Here is a 17,980-nt window from a genome sequence, read left to right as displayed (position 1 = left end):
TTTCCCCATTCCATTTATTATGCAGTATTTTCTATAGGTTTTTTTTTGTACAAATACTTGGTGAATGAAAAAGAATGCAGTAGTTCTAAAATGTGATCTCTTAAATAACCCAGGTTCTCACCTATTGCTATTTAGTTGGAACTGTACGAAGATGACAATGTCGTTTAACAAAGGTCGCCTTCCACCCCCTCGAACGGGGGGCAGCTAATTGCCGGCGAGGGAACATTTTACACCAGTGCAAAAATAGTTCCATACGAGTTCAGGCAGAAATAATATCGTATATTCCTCATTTTAATGGTTTATAGTTCCACGCTACGCGTAACCAACACACCCCCCCCCCCCCCCCCCCCCCCCCCCCCCACCCCCCCCCCCCCCCCCCCCCCCCCCCCCCCCCCCCCCCCCCCCCCCCCCCCCCCCCCCCCCCCCCCCCCCCCCCCCCCCCCCCCCCCCCCCCCCCCCCCCACCCCCCCCCCCCCCCCCCCCCCCCCCCCCTTCCCACAGCAGGTCTGTCTGTACATTGTTTATTGCCGTGTGGAGATGTTCCATTCTTATAGAAACGTACAAAATTCTTAAGGGGTTGGACAGGCTAGATGCAGGAAGATTGTTTCCCGATGTTGGGGAAGTCCAGAACAAGGGACCACACACACAGTTTAAGGATAAGGGGGAAGTCTTTTAGGACCGAGATGAGAAAATCATTTTTCACACAGAGAGTGGTGAATCTGTGGAATTCTCTGCCACAGAAGGTAGTTGAGGCCACAGTTCATTGGCTATATTTAAGAGGGAGTTAGATGTGGCCCTTGTGGCTAAATGGATCAGGGGGTATGGAGAGAAGGCAGGTACAGGATACTGAGTTGGATGATCAGCCGTGATCATATTGAATGGCGGTGCAGGCTCGAAGGGCCGAATGGCCTCTACTCCGGCACCTATTGTCTATGTTTCTATGTTGACCTATAGTCAGGCTCCAAGCGCAGACGGAGGCGACAAGTATTTCTCTCTCCAGTCGAGGTGGGACTAGTCTCACTTGCAATGAATATCCCGCCAAGTTGCAAACATTCTCCAATCCAAAATGTTATCTTTGGTTAATATTTCTTCAGTTTGTCGGGTAACATGTGATCGTGTCCTAGGAGCGCTATCTTTTAGCTAAGCGCAGACGCTGAGCTCCTTTCTGACAGTACATTGCTTGCACTGGACAACGCAACACCAGTGGAACCGGCACTTGCAGTTCTCCTGAAAGCTCACGGTCTCTTTCTGGTGACCCCGGCCGCAACAGAGCAGATCGCAGCCGCTCACGTCCAGCGCTGTCCCATTGCACACTCGACCCCTTGTTCCCGGAGCGCCCACGCGCCTGTTGGGCAGGCAGAAATCGGGGGACTCGGCAGAGTAAACCAGGTCCTGTTTGTCGGGCTGTTTGATGTTGTGTCCCACTGGTATCAGCGTCTTCCCGTCGTTACCGCCCATCACCTTGAAAGCCCCGTTGAAACGCTCGAAGAGCCGGTCACCCACCTCTCGAAAGTGGGGCATCTTCTCCCAGCAGGTTTTGAGTGAACATGAGCCCGACAACCCGTGGCACTTGCATTCAGTCCGCATGTAGTTCTCAATCATCTGCAATGAAGAGGAAAGTGTCGGTACAGATAGTCTCACTTGAAACGACATCCCGCCATACAGTTGACAAAACATTCTCCAATCCAAAATGTTACTTTGGTTAATATGAACAGTTTGTAGGGTAACATGGTAATCGTGTCCTAGGAGCGCTATCTTTTAGAATACAGCGCAGACGCTGGGTAGCCCTTGCTGACAGTACATTGCTTGCACTGGACAACGCAACACCAGCTGGAATGCTAGCCTTTATGCAGTTCTCCTGAAGCTGGGACGGTAATCTTAAAATGACCCAAGGCCGCAGACCAATCTGGAGTATGATGTACAATTTTGGTCGCCTCACGTCCAGCGCTGTCAACAAATTAGAGAGAGTACAGAGGAGATGTTACGGAGCGCCCACGCGGTTTCCAACTGTTACAGCAGGCAGGTTAAATCGGGGGGTCTTTATTCAGTGGAAACGCAGGTCCTGTTTGTCGGGCTGTTAGAGGTTTTAAAATGACCGGTAGACAGAGTTGATGTCGTTGCCGCTTTTCTCTTTGAGAATAGGGAAGATTCAAACAAGAAACACGCTTCAGAAGAGCCGGTCACCCACCTCTCGAAAGTGGGGCATCTTCTCCCAGCAGGTTTTGAGTGAACATGAGCCCGACAACCCGTGGCACTTGCATTCAGTCCGCATGTAGTTCTCAATCATCTGCAATGAAGGAGGAAAGTGTCGGTACAGATGTGAGTTTAACTTGAAACGACATCCCTCAATACAGAGACACAAACAACTGCAGATGTTGTACTGTGCAGATGTGAACTACTATCTACCTCGTTGGTGGCCCTCGGACTATCTGAAGAAGAGTCTCGACCCGAAACGTCACCCATTCCTTCTCTCCAGAGATGCTGCCCGTCCCGCTGAGTTACTCCAGCATTTTGTGACTATTTTACGTAGAAACATAGACATTAGGTGCAGGAGTAGGCCATTCGGCCCTTCGAGCCTGCACCGCCATTCAATATGATCATGGCTGATCATCCAACTCAGTATCCCATCCCTGCCTTCTCTCCATACCCCCTGATCCCTTTAGCCACAAGGGCCACATCTAACTCCCTCTTAAATATAGCCAATGAACTGGCCTCAACTACCTTCTGTGGCAGAGAATTCCACTGATTCACCACTCTGTGTGTAAAAAATGATTTTCTCATCTCGGTCCTAAAAGATTTCCCCTTTATCCTTAAACTGTGACCCCCTTGTTCTGGACTTCCCCAACATCGGGAACAATCTTCCTGCATCTAGCCTGTCCAACCCCTTAAGAATGTTGTAAGTGTCTATAAGATCCCCCCTCAATCTTCTAAATTCTAGCGAGTACAAACCGAGTCTATCCAGTCTTTTTTCATATGAAAGTCCTGACATCCCAGGAATCAGCCTGGTGAACCTTCTCTGTACTCCCTCTATGGCAACAATGACAAAAAGACTTGGGAACATTCTTTTTGTCTTTGCAAAGAAAATTCTTTGTTATTTTTAATATAATTGAACCTTTATTATGGTGTTTACAGAGTGCCGTGTTTTCATATCTGTTGTGCTGCTGTGAGTAAGGATTTACACTTGGAACACTCACAGTACACGCAATTACTAAATTATTAAATTGTAAGGTCCCCAAAGGCCACAGGGACGTTCGAATAGCATTCTTTCCCACTCCACTGGTAAGTTTCAAGCCAGAAATGAGACCGCCTCTTATTTTGCTGGTGTCTGGACTAGATAAAGGATTTAAACCATTCGTATCAGCTGTGAATACTTTCTGAATGCACTGTACATTTTCCCACCATCTCATCCATTCCTGACACACAAGGAACAATTAACAGAAGCCAATTAACCTACAAATTCACAGTTTAAGAATAAGGGGTCGGCCATTTAGGATTGAGATGAGGAAAAATGTTTTCACCCAGAGAGTTGTGAATCTGTGGAATTCTCTGCCACAGAAGGCAATGGAAGCCAATTCATTGGATGTTTTCTAGAGAGAGTTAGATTTAGCTCTTGGGGCTAACGGAATCAAGGGATATGGGGGAAAAGCAGGAATATCGTACTGATTTTGAATGATCAGCCACGACCATATTGAATGGCGGTCCTGGCTGGAAGGGCCGAATGGCCTACTCTGCACCTATTGTCTATTGTCTAATTCATTGGATGTTTTCAAGAGAGTTAGATTTAGCTCTTGGGGCTAACGGAATCAAGGGATATGGGGGAAAAGCAGGAATATCGTACTGATTTTGAATGATCAGCCACGACCATATTGAATGGCGGTCCTGGCTGGAAGGGCCGAATGGCCTACTCCTGCACCCATTTTATATGTTTCTAAAACCACACGTCTTTGTGAAGTGGGAGGAAACCCACAGGGTCGCAGTGAGAACGTGCAAGCTCCACACAGGCAGCACCCAAGGTGGGATTGAACCTGGGTCTCTGAGGCAGTGGCTCTAGCACTGAGCTGCCCACATAACCCTCTCGTGGGTTTTTCTTGCAGTCTTTTTCCTGCCTTGATTTCACTCCTACCATTGGGAAGAAAGGTACAGGAGCCTGAAAACTGTAACGTTTAATAGACAATGGGTGCAGGAGTAGGCCATTCGGCCCTTCGAGCCAGGACCATTCATTCAATGTGACCACGGCTGCTTCCCACCAGCCATCGGGCTATTAATCACTGCAAACACCAACTAAACTGCGAACTGCCTCGATTACACTAGGGACTTAGAAACATAGAAACATAGAAACATAGAAAATAGGTGCAGGAGTAGGCCATTCGGCCCTTCGAGCCTGCACCGCCATTCAATATGATCATGGCTGATCATCCAACTCAGTATCCTGTACCTGCCTTCTCTCCATACCCCCTGATCCCTTTAGCCACAAGGGCCACATCTAACTCCCTCTTAAATATAGCCAATGAACTGGCCTCAACTACCTTCTGTGGCAGAGAATTCCACAGATTCACCACTCTCTGTGTGAAAAATGTTTTCTCATCTCGGTCCTAAAATATTTCCCCCCTTATCCTTAAACTGTGGCCCCTTGTTCTGGACTTCCCCAACATCGGGAACAATCTTCCTGCATCTAGCCTGTCCGACCCCTTAAGAATTTTGCAAGTTTCGATAAGATTCTATAATAATTACTGATTGTCTGGTACTTTGGCATCTGCCCCTCAGCTAAAAATGTACCATTTTAGAGATACAGAGCGCTGGAGGAACTCAGCGGGGACGGGCAGCATCTCTGGAGAGAAGGAATGGGTGACGTTTCGGGTCGAGACGTCCGAACGAGGACGAAACGCCACCCATTCCATTTCTCCAGAGATGCTGCCTGTCCCGCTGAGTTTCTCCAGCATTTTTGTCCACCTTCGATTTTCCAGCATCTGCAGTTCCTTCTTAAAAACACAGCGCTATGGGATATTTTGCACATTCGCCTGAGATGGTGAATGGTGCCTCGATGTCACACCGTGAGCCACTTGCTCGGTATTGCCCTGTCGTGCCGCCTTCATCTTTGCGCTCCCAATGTCTCTAGAGTGGCTGCTCATTCATTCCAATGTATGTTACATGGTAATCTACATCGGATTTCAAACTGTTTCCAGATGTCCTGAAAGCCGCTTCACAATTGCAAGTCTATGTTTACTGTAACTGAGATTCATATAAACAACAGCGTTGGACTGACGAAACAATTTAACCCGTGCACGAACTGGGTCTGGTGAATCAGTAAACAGATCGGGAATTGCCCGATGTGGCTGCCCCTGTCCCACTTAGGAAACTCAGCGGGACAGGCAGCATCTCTGGAGAGAAGTAATGGGTGACGTTTCGCACTGAGGAAGGGTCTCTACCCGAAACGTTGCCCATTCCTTCTCTCCAGCGATGCTGCCTGTCCCGCTGAGTTATATATATATTGCCTCTGTCCCACTTAGGAAAAATGAACGGAAACCTCTGGAGACTTTGCGCCCCACCCAAGGTTTCCGTGCGGTTTCCGTGAGGTTCCCGGAGGTTTTTGTCAGTCTCCCTACCTGCTTCCACCACCTGCAACCTCCGGGAACCGCACAGAAACCTTGGGTGGGGCGCCAAGTCTCCAGAGGTTTCCGTTCAGGTTTCCTAAGTGGGACAGGGGCTATACACATTAGTGCAGGCAGGAGATACACAGGCAGTTGGTGTGCATGTATGTGAGATAATTGATTACAGGGAGATAAGTGGGGAGGAGGGGGTGGTGAGGGCAAGGGATTGGTGGAAGTTTCATAAGAACTAGCAAATATTTTATGGCCCCCTTCTGCATGGTAATAATATATGAAGATTAAAGCCTAATAGCAATTGCATGCTTCTAATGCATTGAATTAGTCAGTTTCTTATGAAATGACAAATAAGTGTAGTCCTCAGTGGGAGTAGAATTTTTTTTGTTAGAACATGCTTGAAAATCATTTTTTACACAGAGAGTGGTGAATCTGTGGTTCACCAGACTGATTCCTGGGATGTCAGGACTTTCATATGAAGAAAGACTGGATAGACTAGGCTTGTACTCGCTAGAATTTAGAAGATTGAGGGGGGATCTGATAGAAACTTACAACATTCTTAAGGGTACACAAAAATGCTGGAGAAACTCAGCGGGTGCAGCAGCATCTATGGAGCGAAGGAAATAGGCAACGTTTCGGGCCAAAACCCTTCTTAAAACATTCTTAAGGGGTTGGACAGGCTAGATGCAGGAAGATTGTTCCCGATGTTGGGGAAGTCCAGAACAAGGGGTCACAGTTTGAGGATAAGAGGGAAGTCTTTTAGGACCGAGATGAGAATTTTCTTTTTCACACAGAGAGTGGTGAATCTGTGGAATTCTCTGCCACAGAAGGTAGTTGAGGCCAGTTTATTGGCTATATTTAAGAGGGAGTTAGATGTGGCCCTTGTGGCTAAAGGGATCAGGGGGTATGGAGAGAAGGCAGGTACACGATACTGAGTTGGATGATCAGCCATGATCATATTGAATGGCGGTGCAGGCTCGAAGGGCCGAATGGCCTACCCTGCACCTATTTTCTATGTTTCTATGAATATTGTGTACAGTTTTGGCTGCCACACTATTGGAACCATGAGGTAGCAATCCAAATAGAGAGAGTGCAGAAGAGACTCACCAGGATGGTGTCCAGAATGGAAGGCTGTAGTTATAAGGAGACATTGGATGAATGGATTTATACTCAATGGGACTGTAGGAGGTTGAGGGATGACTTTATAGAGGCTCACAACATTATGAAAGGCATAAGTAAGATAGATGGTCAGAATCTTCATTTTTCCCCCAAGGCAGAGGAGTCTAGAATTAGAGGTTACAGGTTTAAGATGAGAGGGGCAACGCTGAGTTATCTGCACTAAATGGTTCACCACTCATCAATGACTGTTGAAAATACAGTGGTGCTTCCACAGTAGAGCAATGTAGACATATTCTTTGGCCTACTTTACCCAAGGTAGTTCTATCCCAGCAAAGTGCTTTATGATGCCCGGCTAGAATACGTTCCACTGTTGTGTCTGCGAATGACATGTGCTTGAAGAATATTTAAAGAATGTTAGAGACAAAATGCTGGAGTAACTCAGCAGGACAGGCAACATCTCTGGAGAGAAGGAATGGGTGACGTTTCGAGTCGAGACCCTTCCTCAGACCCGATATGTCACCCATTCCTACTCTCCAGAAATGCTGCCTGTCCCGCTGAGTGACTCCAGCTTTTTGTGTCTATCTTCGGTTTAAACCAGCATCTGTAGTTCCTTCCGACACATTTAAAGAATGTTCAAAAAGAGGTTCTAAAATAATTTGTGTCGGAAAAGAATGTGGTCAAAAAGATTGCGTTTGAATGTTCTAAAGTTGAAAAATAATACATTTATTGTACTGGGAAACATGTTCTAAAACAGTGTTAAGGTTTTAAGAAACTGCTTGCATGGGTAAAAATGCACTTGGATGAATGTTATTTGGATGCATTTAAACATTGTGGCCTCATAGAGCAATTTTATAAAATGTTCCAAAAATGTGTTTGTGTTCTTAAATAATGTGCTCCAGATATATATTTAAAATTTCACTTGGAGTTCCAAACAAAGGAAATCTTCACTACCACAGCTAGAATGTTGTTCCACATTGCGCCCACAGGAATTCTTACCCCCACATGAGCCGACTACCTTAACAACCACACACTCACATTTGACAGCAAAAGATTGCTGTGGATAATCAGCAGATTGCAACAAATCGGCTCTTTTTAAAGTCCAACACTGCAAATATTTATATCAAATTACTTTACCTGTATTTAGTAATCTAGGGAATAATAAATTCTCCCTGTTGGCTCTTTCTGCAGACATGGGCACTGACCTGAAACAATGAAGTTTCTGTGTCCCAATCTACATACTGGGCCCATCAGTAACTCCAATCTATCCCTCAATTGTTCCGAATCTGTTCAGTTATGCATTTTGCAATGAGATTGTTCCCATCTACTATAGCTGTAATTGGATTTTGCTTCATTAAATATTTACTTAATTAAAACATTTCAAAAGGATTTGAATGGGTAAGCAGATTAACTATTAAGCATGATGTAGATATTCAAGGCATCTTTGGCTAACTTATATGTACAGCATCAGAATACTGTGTATGTAAAAGCACACATTAAGTTGCAAATTTGACGTTTGAAAAACACAACTTTAAGCTACTTGTGAAGGATTCCTTTATACTGTAACTTTAGTTAATCACATCGATAATGATTCCACAGACCCCCATTGAAATGTGAAATCCAGTTTAGTCTATTGTCACGTGTACCATGGTACAGTGAAAGGCATTTTTGTTCCCTGCTATCCAGTCAGCGGAAAGACTATACATGATTACAATCAAGTTGACCACAGTGTACAAGTACAGGGTAAAGGGACTAAAGCTTAATGCAAGATAAAGTCCGATTAAAGATAGTCTGAGGGTCTCCAATGAGGTAAATGGTAGTTCAGGACCACTGTCAAGTTCAGAGATTCTAATTATCGAATTATCTAAAAAAACGACTGTCATCAGAACTCATAAAATGGAATCTATATCAAACTCCTCCTGTTCAATACCAATACGTTTACTTAGCTTATTACATCACATGTACAAATTATGTTATCCCGAGACCTACACTGGCTTGCCATTGCAGTGGAGGTATTAACTCACCTCATAACAAATTGCTGAATGTTCCAGGAAAATAAGACAATGGCACGTGGACATCTCAAGTTGAATACTCTTGAGATTAACGATTAGACTACTCGCTTGTTGCTTTGCTCAACTCATTTTTTCTTCTTCCTTGTTCTCTTTCTTTAGAGTGCTTTGGCAATTCGAAATGTTTCTAGGTCGCCCGGAAAATTAATTTGGAAATACTAAATAGCAGAAGTTAGAAGTGCCACGTGCAGTGTGCATCATTGTACAAATTTAAACACTGGATCTGAAAGGCCGAAATAAGATTATGGTGCGATTGGTTCATGCTGAATGTTAGAAACATAGAAACATAGACAATAGGTGCAGGAGTAGGCCATTCGGCCCTTCGAGCCTGCACCGCCATTCAATATGATCATGGCTGATCATCCAACTCAGTATCCCATCCCTGCCTTCTCTCCATACCCCCTGATCCCTTTAGCCACAAGGGCCACATCTAGCTCCCTCTTAAATATAGCAAATGAACTGTGGCCTCAACTACCTTCTGTGGCAGAGAATTCCACAGATTTACCACTCTCTGTGTAAAAATGTTTTTCTCATCTCGGTCCAAAAGGATTTCCCCTTTATCCTTAACATTGTGTAATCAAGAGCACTCATCACCTCTGTCCTTTCAAATGGACACTGACTAAAACAGATTAGGAATGTCTCAAATCTGAGAAGGAATCGACTTGTAGAATAACTAGGATCCCTGTGCTTTCATCTCTGTGACTGAGATTCATATCAACTCCATAAAGATTAGTTTCAAGTATTGTAGCCTTCTCTTTCTTTCTTGGACTCTGTAATTATACATTTTGTTTTTGATCTTCAAAATTAAATGAGTTGCTGCCAGTTCCATCCCATATATTTGCCCCAATTTCACCATAGCAACCGAGTCATTTCTTACGCTAAGATCCAGATACTATTCGCTGATAATTTTGGAAAGTGGTGTTTGCAGCTGGAATCACTTTTTAATGAATATTTAATTAAAATACAAGACTTGATTTAAATCAGTATTAAAATGAATATGAATAGCTTGATAATTATTAAAGACCTATGATACGCAAGGAATGCTTGGGATCACTGTTGCTCGAAATATGTTTGGTGTTAGCACTGGTGAAACAAACATTAAATAATCAAATATTGTCTTTTTAACTGGTCTGATAGAAATTAGGTGCAGGAGTAGGCCATTCGGCCCTTCGAGCCCGATGCTCTGATTCTCTTGATTCTGCAGGTAAAACTAATAGTAAATGCTCTTCACAGCAAATAAACATTTGTATATATTTTATCTCATTCTAAAACCTTGTCTTTTAACCATACATAGAGTCATACATGGAAACAGGCCCTTCAGCCCAACTTGTTCATGCCGACCAAGATGCCCCATCTACACTAGTCCCACCTGCATGTGTTTGGGCCACACGCCTCTAAACCTTTCCTATGTACCCGACCAAATGTATTTTTAAGAAGGAACTGCACATGCTGGAAAATCGAAGGTAGATAAAAATGCTGGAGAAACTCAGCAGGCGAGGCAGCATCTATGGAGTGAAGGAAATAGGTGATGTTTTGGGTCGAGACCCATCTTGTACCTGCCTCAACATCTCCTCTGACAGTACATTTCATCTACCAAACACCCTTGATTCTTGATTCCCCAACTCTGGGTAAAATACTCTGTGCACCTACCCTGTCTATTCCCCTCATGATCGTATATAGCTCTATAAAATCACTCCTTATCCTCCTGCGCTCCAAGAAATAGAGTCCAAGCCTGACTAACCTCCCCATGGCTCAGAACCTTAAATCTTGACAACATCCTCATTAATTCCAATGTTAAGAAGAAAACCAGACCTTTAGTTCAAATTATGCAAATTAGCACAAGAACATTTTCTTTGGGAAGTTAATATTGATCAATGTACATTTTGACTGTTTCCCCATTGATGCCTGTTTCAAATAAGCAGACCTGTAAAGTCTCCAGTTTTTAGACACACAAAAGCTGGAGTAACTCAGTGGGTCAGACAGCATCTCTGGAGGACATAAACAGGTGACGTTTCGGGGAAAGGTCTCGACCTGGAACATCACCTATTCCTTTTCTCCAGAAATACTGTCTGGTCCGCTGAGTTGTTCCAGCTTTTTGTGTCTCATCTTCAGTTTGAAGCCAGCATCTGCAGTCCCTTCTGACACAAGTCTCCAGCTTTTGCTCATTTTCTGTTGGAAACAGTAATGTGTTACTCATCTGTCTTCCTCATTGAAATAAAATCCTATTTATATACACATGGCTTGTGCATGGACTTATGGTTAAGGGCCCGTCCTCTTTGGAACATACTGGGATCGCCAAGTATTTGTACCATTCACAATCAGGTCACAATTGTTCATGTCAATATATTTGAACAGAATTGTTGTTGATTTTTTTTTTTTTTAATGGGTTAGACATGGGAAGCATGTCAAAATAACACAAGGATTTTTTGCCTTAAGTGAGATTGTACAAATGTATTTCAGTTTGAAAGATCAAATTTAACCAGAATCTTGAAACTGCAATGTTTTCCAACACTCCCTTTCTACTAATGGAAAATGCGTTCCACTACAGTGTAGCCTAGGGATTAAAAAGTATTTTGTGGAGCAGCTGAGTTTCGAAGTGGAATTAATTTAGAGATTCTCAACTGGTCTCCAGCCGCCATTAGTGTGCATGGGTAACATTGCGATTGCTTGCAGAAGCCATCTTTATACCCTTGTTGTTTGCCTGCAAGAGATCGCAACGTTCCCCGTGCACACTGCTGACCTGGTCAGGGGTGAGGAAGCGGAGATGTGGAATCCATAACACTAAAATCCTTCATCTTGACAAGTGCATTTATCAAAAGACATGGTTTTCATGCAGGGAAGTAACATCTGTGGGAAGGAACCGCTTATCTCACATCTAAATTGGTTTTGGACCAGAACAATCCACTGGAATCTCTCCCAATTCTTTATCTCTGCGCTGTTATTTTGCGTACAATGACAGATTATTTCAATGCTATTAATTCCCTCGTAGTAGACTAAACTACATGCACGTTACAAATTGTGCTTTCGATCAATAATAAGTGAAGCTTTCAGAATTCAAATTGTACACTCAGTATTATTTGTGCAACTAGCAAATCCAGTTTTATATGAATATCTCGCTGGCTGATTATATAAAATTGCATACAACTGTATATACTGTAGTGTACTTTCAGATAAACATGTTGCAATTCTCGTAAACCTTTGGGGATTGAACAGGTCATGCTGTCAGATGAGAAACTATTTTGTAACATTACTGGGACTATTTTCGTCCAAGGAGGGATCAGTTAATGGACGCTTCCAAAATTGTGGGGGTTTCTGATAGGGTAAACAATGGGAGTTGGGTCATATGTTTGGGAGAGGCAATGACCAATTAATTTAAGATTATTAACGATAGTGGAAACATAAGATAAGTCACAACATGGAATCTTTTTCCACAGAGGCTATTTAAGGCAGAAGGGGGAAATCTTTGAGGGGGAATTAGATCCATACTGAAGGCAAAGAATAGAACAAAGTTGTGGTGGTGGGGGGGAGAGAACAATGTTGAGAATTGGGTTTGGATTGAGTTAAGTGTGGAGATCTCCAGAAATAACAAGCAAGGCCTCTGGTTCAGTGAGGGGGAAATACAACAGGCATATTGCCATTCATTTAAGAACACTCTTCACTCCAACAAAGCGTTTGAATCCTATGATTTGGGCCGCTACTTCAAAGTCAGTCACATTGCTGCAAGTCTGGTGAAGGCCGAACTGGGCAAACCCTATCAAATGTCTTCCCTTGAGCAACCATCTCAGAGCCTCCTGGTTGCCGTTATGGATGAAACTTGTTCCAATTCTAAAACCCAGATTATTTAATTAGTCGAAGTCCTCGGCTGCCGTATTTGAACTCATGCGGTTAATTCATTATGTCAGGATTCATGGTTAAAAAGCGAAATAAAACTGAAAACGTGAGAAATCTGAAATAAATGGGAAGAATGAATCAATAAGCATTTCACTGTACCTAGGTACGTGTGATAAAAAGGTATAATTGAAGTGGCATTGAGTTGAACCTGAGGGGTAGCTTTATTACACAAAGGGTGGTGGGTGTATGGAACAAGCTGCTGGAGGAGGCAGTTGAGGCAGGAACAGTTGTAACATTTGAGAAACATTTGGGCAGGTACATGGATAGGATAGGTTTATAGGGAGTTTAAGAGGGAACTGCAGATGCTGGAGAATCGAAGGTTACACAGAAAAGCTGGAGAAACTCAGCGGGTGCAGCAGCATCTATGGAGCGAAGGAAATAGGCAACGTTTCGGGCCGAAACCCTTCTTCAGACCCTAGTCCCTAGGTTTATAGGGATATTGGACAAGTGTGAGCAGGTGGGACTAGTGTAGATGGGGGCATGTTGGTCGGGGTGGGACTAGTGTAGATGTGGCATGTTGGTCGGGGTGGGACTAGTGTAGATGGGGCATGTTGGTCGGGGTGGGACTAGAGTAGATGGGGCATGTTGGTCAGGGTGGGACTAGTGTAGATGGGGCATGTTGGTCGGGGTGGGACTAGTGTAGATGGAGCATGTTGGTCAGGGTGGGACTAGTGTAGATGGGGCATGTTGGTCGGGGTGGGACTAGTGTAGATGGGGCATGTTGGTCGGGGTGGGACTAGTGTAGATGGGGCATGTTGGTCAGGGTGGGACTAGTGTAGATGGGGCATGTTGGTCAGGGTGGGACTAGTGTAGATGGGGCATGTTGGTCAGGGTGGGACTGGTGTAGATGGGGCATGTTGGTCGGGGTGGGACTAGTGTAGATGGGGCCTGTTGGTCGGGGTGGGACTAGTGTAGATGGGGCATGTTGGTCGGGGTGGGACTAGTGTAGGTGGGGCATGTTGGTGGGGGTGGGACTAGTGTAGATGGGGCATGTTGGTCGGGGGGGGACTAGTGTAGATGGGGCATGTTGGTCGGGGTGGCACTAGTGTAGATGGGGCATGTTGGTCGGGGTGGGACTAGTGTAGATGGGGCATGTTGGTCGGGGTGGGACTAGTGCAGATGGGGCATGTTGGTCGGGGTGGGACTAGTGTAGATGGGGCATGTTGGTCGGGGTGGGACTAGTGTAGATGGGGCACGTTGGTCGTGGTGGGACTAGTGTAGATGGGGCATGTTGGTCGGGGTGGGACTAGTGTAGATGGGGCATGTTGGTCGGGGTTGGACTAGTGTAGATGGGGCATGTTGGTCGGGGTGGGACTAGTGTAGATGGGGCATGTTGGTCGGGGTGGGACTAGTGTAGATGGGGCATGTTGGTCGGGGTTGGACTAGTGTAGATGGGGCATGTTGGTCGGGTTGGGACTAGTGGATGGGGCATGTGGTAGGGTGGGACTAGTGTAGATGGGGCATGTTGGTCGGGGTGGGACTAGTGTAGATGGGGCATGTTGGTCGGGGTTGGACTAGTGTAGATGGGGCATGTTGGTCGGGGTGGGACTAGTGTAGATGGGGCACGTTGGTCGGGGTGGGACTAGTGTAGATGGGGCATGTTGGTCGGGGTTGGACTAGTGTAGATGGGGCATGTTGGTCGGAGTGGATAGTTGTGTCAAAGATCCTATTTCCACTGTATGATTCTATGACTATGTCCATTTTGACCTCATTCTGATCAAACGCCATCATCCTAACTTGTTTCGCACTCTATGGATCATGCTTGGCCTGACGGCTATTTCAACATTATCTGCTTTTACCTCTGATTCACCCGCCCAGTAACTGAACCACTCCCCATAGCGATACAACTGTACCACCGCTACCAAGAACATTCACGTTATCTACCACCCCATTAACAACAGAAACCACATCTGAATATGAAAAGGGTGTTATTGCTTAACACGCCTATGGTTTCAATGGGTGTGAGCAAGCCTCCACTAACCTCATCTACTGCATCCACTGTTCCCAATGTGATCTCCTGCACATCGGCGACCATTTCACTGAGCACTTGAGCTCAATCCACCAAGGCCTACTGGATCTCCCAGTTGCCAACCATTTTAACTCCCCTTCCCAGTCCCACACTGACCTTTCTGTCCTGGGCTGCCTCCAGTGCCGGAGTGAGGCCAGGCGCAAATTGGAGAAACAGCATCTCACATTATACTCGGGCAGCTTACAACCCAACGGTATGAACATTGATAGGTACAAAGTGCTGGAGTAACTCAGCGGGACAGGCGGCATCTCTGGAGATAAAGTTTGTGTGATGTTTAGGATCATAGAAACATAGAAACGTAGAAAATAGGTGCAGGAGTAGGCCATTCGGCCCTTCGAGCCTGCACCGCCATTCAATATGATCATGGCTGATCATCCAACTCAGTATCCTGTACCTGCCTTCTCTCCATACCCCCTGATCCCTTTAGCCACAAGGGCCACATCTAACTCCCTCTTAAACATAGCAAGAGGGAGTTAGATGGGCAGTTGTTCAGACTCTTCAATGTTAAGTAACTAACCAACAAACAACATCCCTTTTCAAACCTCTTTCCTGTGTCCCACCTGGATGCACATCCATCTTGCTCTTTTCACATCTCCCCCCACCCCCCCCCCTCACCCCCTATCCCTTTCCACCTATAATCCTTCTATCCCTATCTCCTTATTTCCCACTTTTCTTCATTTCATCTCCAGCTTTTTTCCCCACCCATCTTCCAACCAACCTCCGCAAACCCGTACCCACCTCTCACTTGCCTGACATTGTCCCACCCCCACTCACCTTTCTCCCCCTTAATGCAATCAGTCCGAAACGTCACCTATCATTTCTTGTCCAGAGATGGATACAGTGGATGTGGAGAGGATGTTCCCACAAGTCCAGGAGAGTCCAGGACTAGAGGTCACAGCTTCGAAATTAAAGGAAGTTCCTTTAAGAAGGAGATGAGGAGGAATTTCTTCAGCCAGAGGGTGGTGAATCTGTGGAATTATTTGCCACAGACGGCTGTGGAGGCCAAGTCAATGAATATTTTTTAAGGCAGTGATAGATAGATTCTTGATTAGTGCGGGTGTCAGGGGTTATGGGGAGAAGGCAGGAGAATGGGGTTAGGAGGGAGAGATAGATCACCCATGATTGAATGGTTATGACAGAGTAGACTTGATGGGCCGAATGGCCTAATTCTTCCCCTGTCACTTACGATCATATGAGATGCTGCCTGACCCGCTGAGTTACTCCGGCACTCTGTGTCTTCATTGATTTAAACACCTCACATGGAGGGAGGGAGGGAGAGCGAAAGAGAGTTCAAATATTTCAGGCGTGCATGCCTGCCTTCAGATCTGAAGTTGTCATTAGCGTTGGGCAAGTCAGCCCGGCGAGTAATCCTGGAACCACTGACGGGGGTGCCGAGAATGCACCGGAGATTCGCTTCATATATTGAACAGCAGAACACAGACACAAAAAATGCTGGAATAACTCAGCGGGACGGGCAGCATCTCTGGATAGAAGGAATGGGTGACGTTTCAGGTCGAGACCCTTCTTCAGACCGAGAGTCAAGGGAAAGGGAGATATGGAAGGGTTAGGTGTGAAAATGAGAAATCAAAGAGGACGCAGATCAAGGAAAATGTTGTTCGCTCTGAGAAGCAACCTTCCTTATTCACGACTTCACACCCTATATACATTATACAAGGAGGAACATTATTGCCGCACACAAGTTAAATAATGAGCAAAGAAGCATCTAATTGTATACACAGGCAGAAGATAACAGATACATTACTGGACGTGAACCTACCAGACGGCCTGCCTCGTTATTGTGTAGATCTATCAAGGATTTGATGTCACTTTGACCTTTTCTCTTTCTGGCATCCATGAACTGCCTGGACTTGGCGTAACCGAACTCCGCGTCGTCCCCGCATCCTCCCCATTGCCAAGGGTTCGGATCCCTGCCGGAGCCGGGAGCCTGAGCCGGCAGCGGCGGCGGCGGCGGCGGCGGGGGGCGGCCCAACTCGTTCTCACAGCCGCACTGAAGCAGCTCCCCCGTGCTGCACGCCTGGGTCACGGCGTACGCTACTCCCGCCGAGGTGATGGCGTGAACGAAGGCCGTCTCCCTGATGTCTGAGAAAAGGGGAAGGAACAGAGATAAGAAGGTCAGCGTTGCCAAACAGTGTGACTGCATACGGCCTCGTGTATGGATTATGCCTATAGACACAACATGCTTGAGTAACCCAGTGTGTCAGACAGCATCTCTGGAGAGAAGGAATTGGTGACGTTTCGGATCCAGGCCCTTCTTCAGACACGTGTTGCTAAAAGTACGTGTTGTGCATCTCATACATAGAAACATAGACAATAGGTGCAGGAGTAGGCCATTCGGCCCTTCGAGCCTGCACCGCCATTCAATATGATCATGGCTGATTATCCAACTCAGTATCCCATCCCTGCCTTCTCTCCATACCCCCTGATCCCTTTAGCCACAAGGGCCACATCTAACTCCCCTCTTAAATATAGCCAATGAACTGTGGCCTCAACTACCTTCTGTGGCAGAGAATTCCACAGATTCACCACTCTCTGTGTGAAAAATGTTTTTCTCATCTCGGTCCTAAAATACTTCCCCCTTATCCTTAAACTGTGTGACCCCTTGTTCTGGACTCCCCCAACATCAGGAACAATCTTCCTGCATCTAGCCTGTCCAACCCCTTAAGAATTTTATAAGTTTTTATAAGATCCCCCCTCAATCTTCTAAATTCGAGCGAGTACAAGCCGAACTCATAGAGTCATAGACACAGGCCCTTCGGCCCAACTTGCCCATGCCGACCAAGACCTGCCGAGTTCCTCGAGCACTTTGTGTTTTGCTCAAGATTCCAGCATCTGCGGTTCCTTGTGTCTCTCTATATCTAGTCACGCGTGTTTCTGAAAATCTCCCCGTTGGATTGCGAACCTTGTCGTGGTCGGGGAGTTTGTGTGTCTCAGTGACCCCTAGAGCTATGCCAGCGGGAGATTCGTCTCCTGTGTAGGGTCTCCCATGCTGGACAGAGGCGAGACGAAGAGTGATCCACTGGTCCTGTAGGTAGCAGGTTGAGCAAAGAGGCTAACAACCCTGTCTCGTAAAACAAACATGTTACGGAAACAGCAACTGAAGGGACCAACACTACTGGGCCTGATGGACATCCAGGGTTGTCGACAGATGCTGGGATGAAGAGAACCAGACAACATCCCAAGAATAGCCCTGCACTGGACACCGGAAGGGAAAATGAAAAGAGGGAGACCCAAAACCACTACCCCACTACCTGGGG

The 17,980-nt window shown here is 45.9% G+C and overlaps 1 protein-coding gene across 1 annotated transcript in view; it reads right to left on the bottom strand.

The window, feature by feature from the left end:
• Positions 1-514: 514 nt before the first annotated feature.
• LOC129714681 (protein Wnt-6-like) overlaps positions 515-17,980 on the bottom strand; it is a 21,181-nt gene continuing 3,715 nt past the window's right edge. The window contains exons 2-3 of the mRNA XM_055664436.1: positions 16,483-16,805; positions 515-1,602 (exon numbers count right to left, since the gene is read on the bottom strand). Of these exons, the coding sequence (XP_055520411.1) occupies positions 1,141-1,602; positions 16,483-16,805 (785 nt within the window). The 3' untranslated portion in view covers positions 515-1,140. The remainder of the gene's footprint in view (positions 1,603-16,482; positions 16,806-17,980) is intronic.

Source organism: Leucoraja erinacea, chromosome 40, assembly GCF_028641065.1.
Source record: "Leucoraja erinacea ecotype New England chromosome 40, Leri_hhj_1, whole genome shotgun sequence".
Classification (NCBI taxonomy): domain Eukaryota; kingdom Metazoa; phylum Chordata; class Chondrichthyes; order Rajiformes; family Rajidae; genus Leucoraja; species Leucoraja erinaceus.
This window is presented reverse-complemented; position numbering and strand designations above follow the sequence as displayed.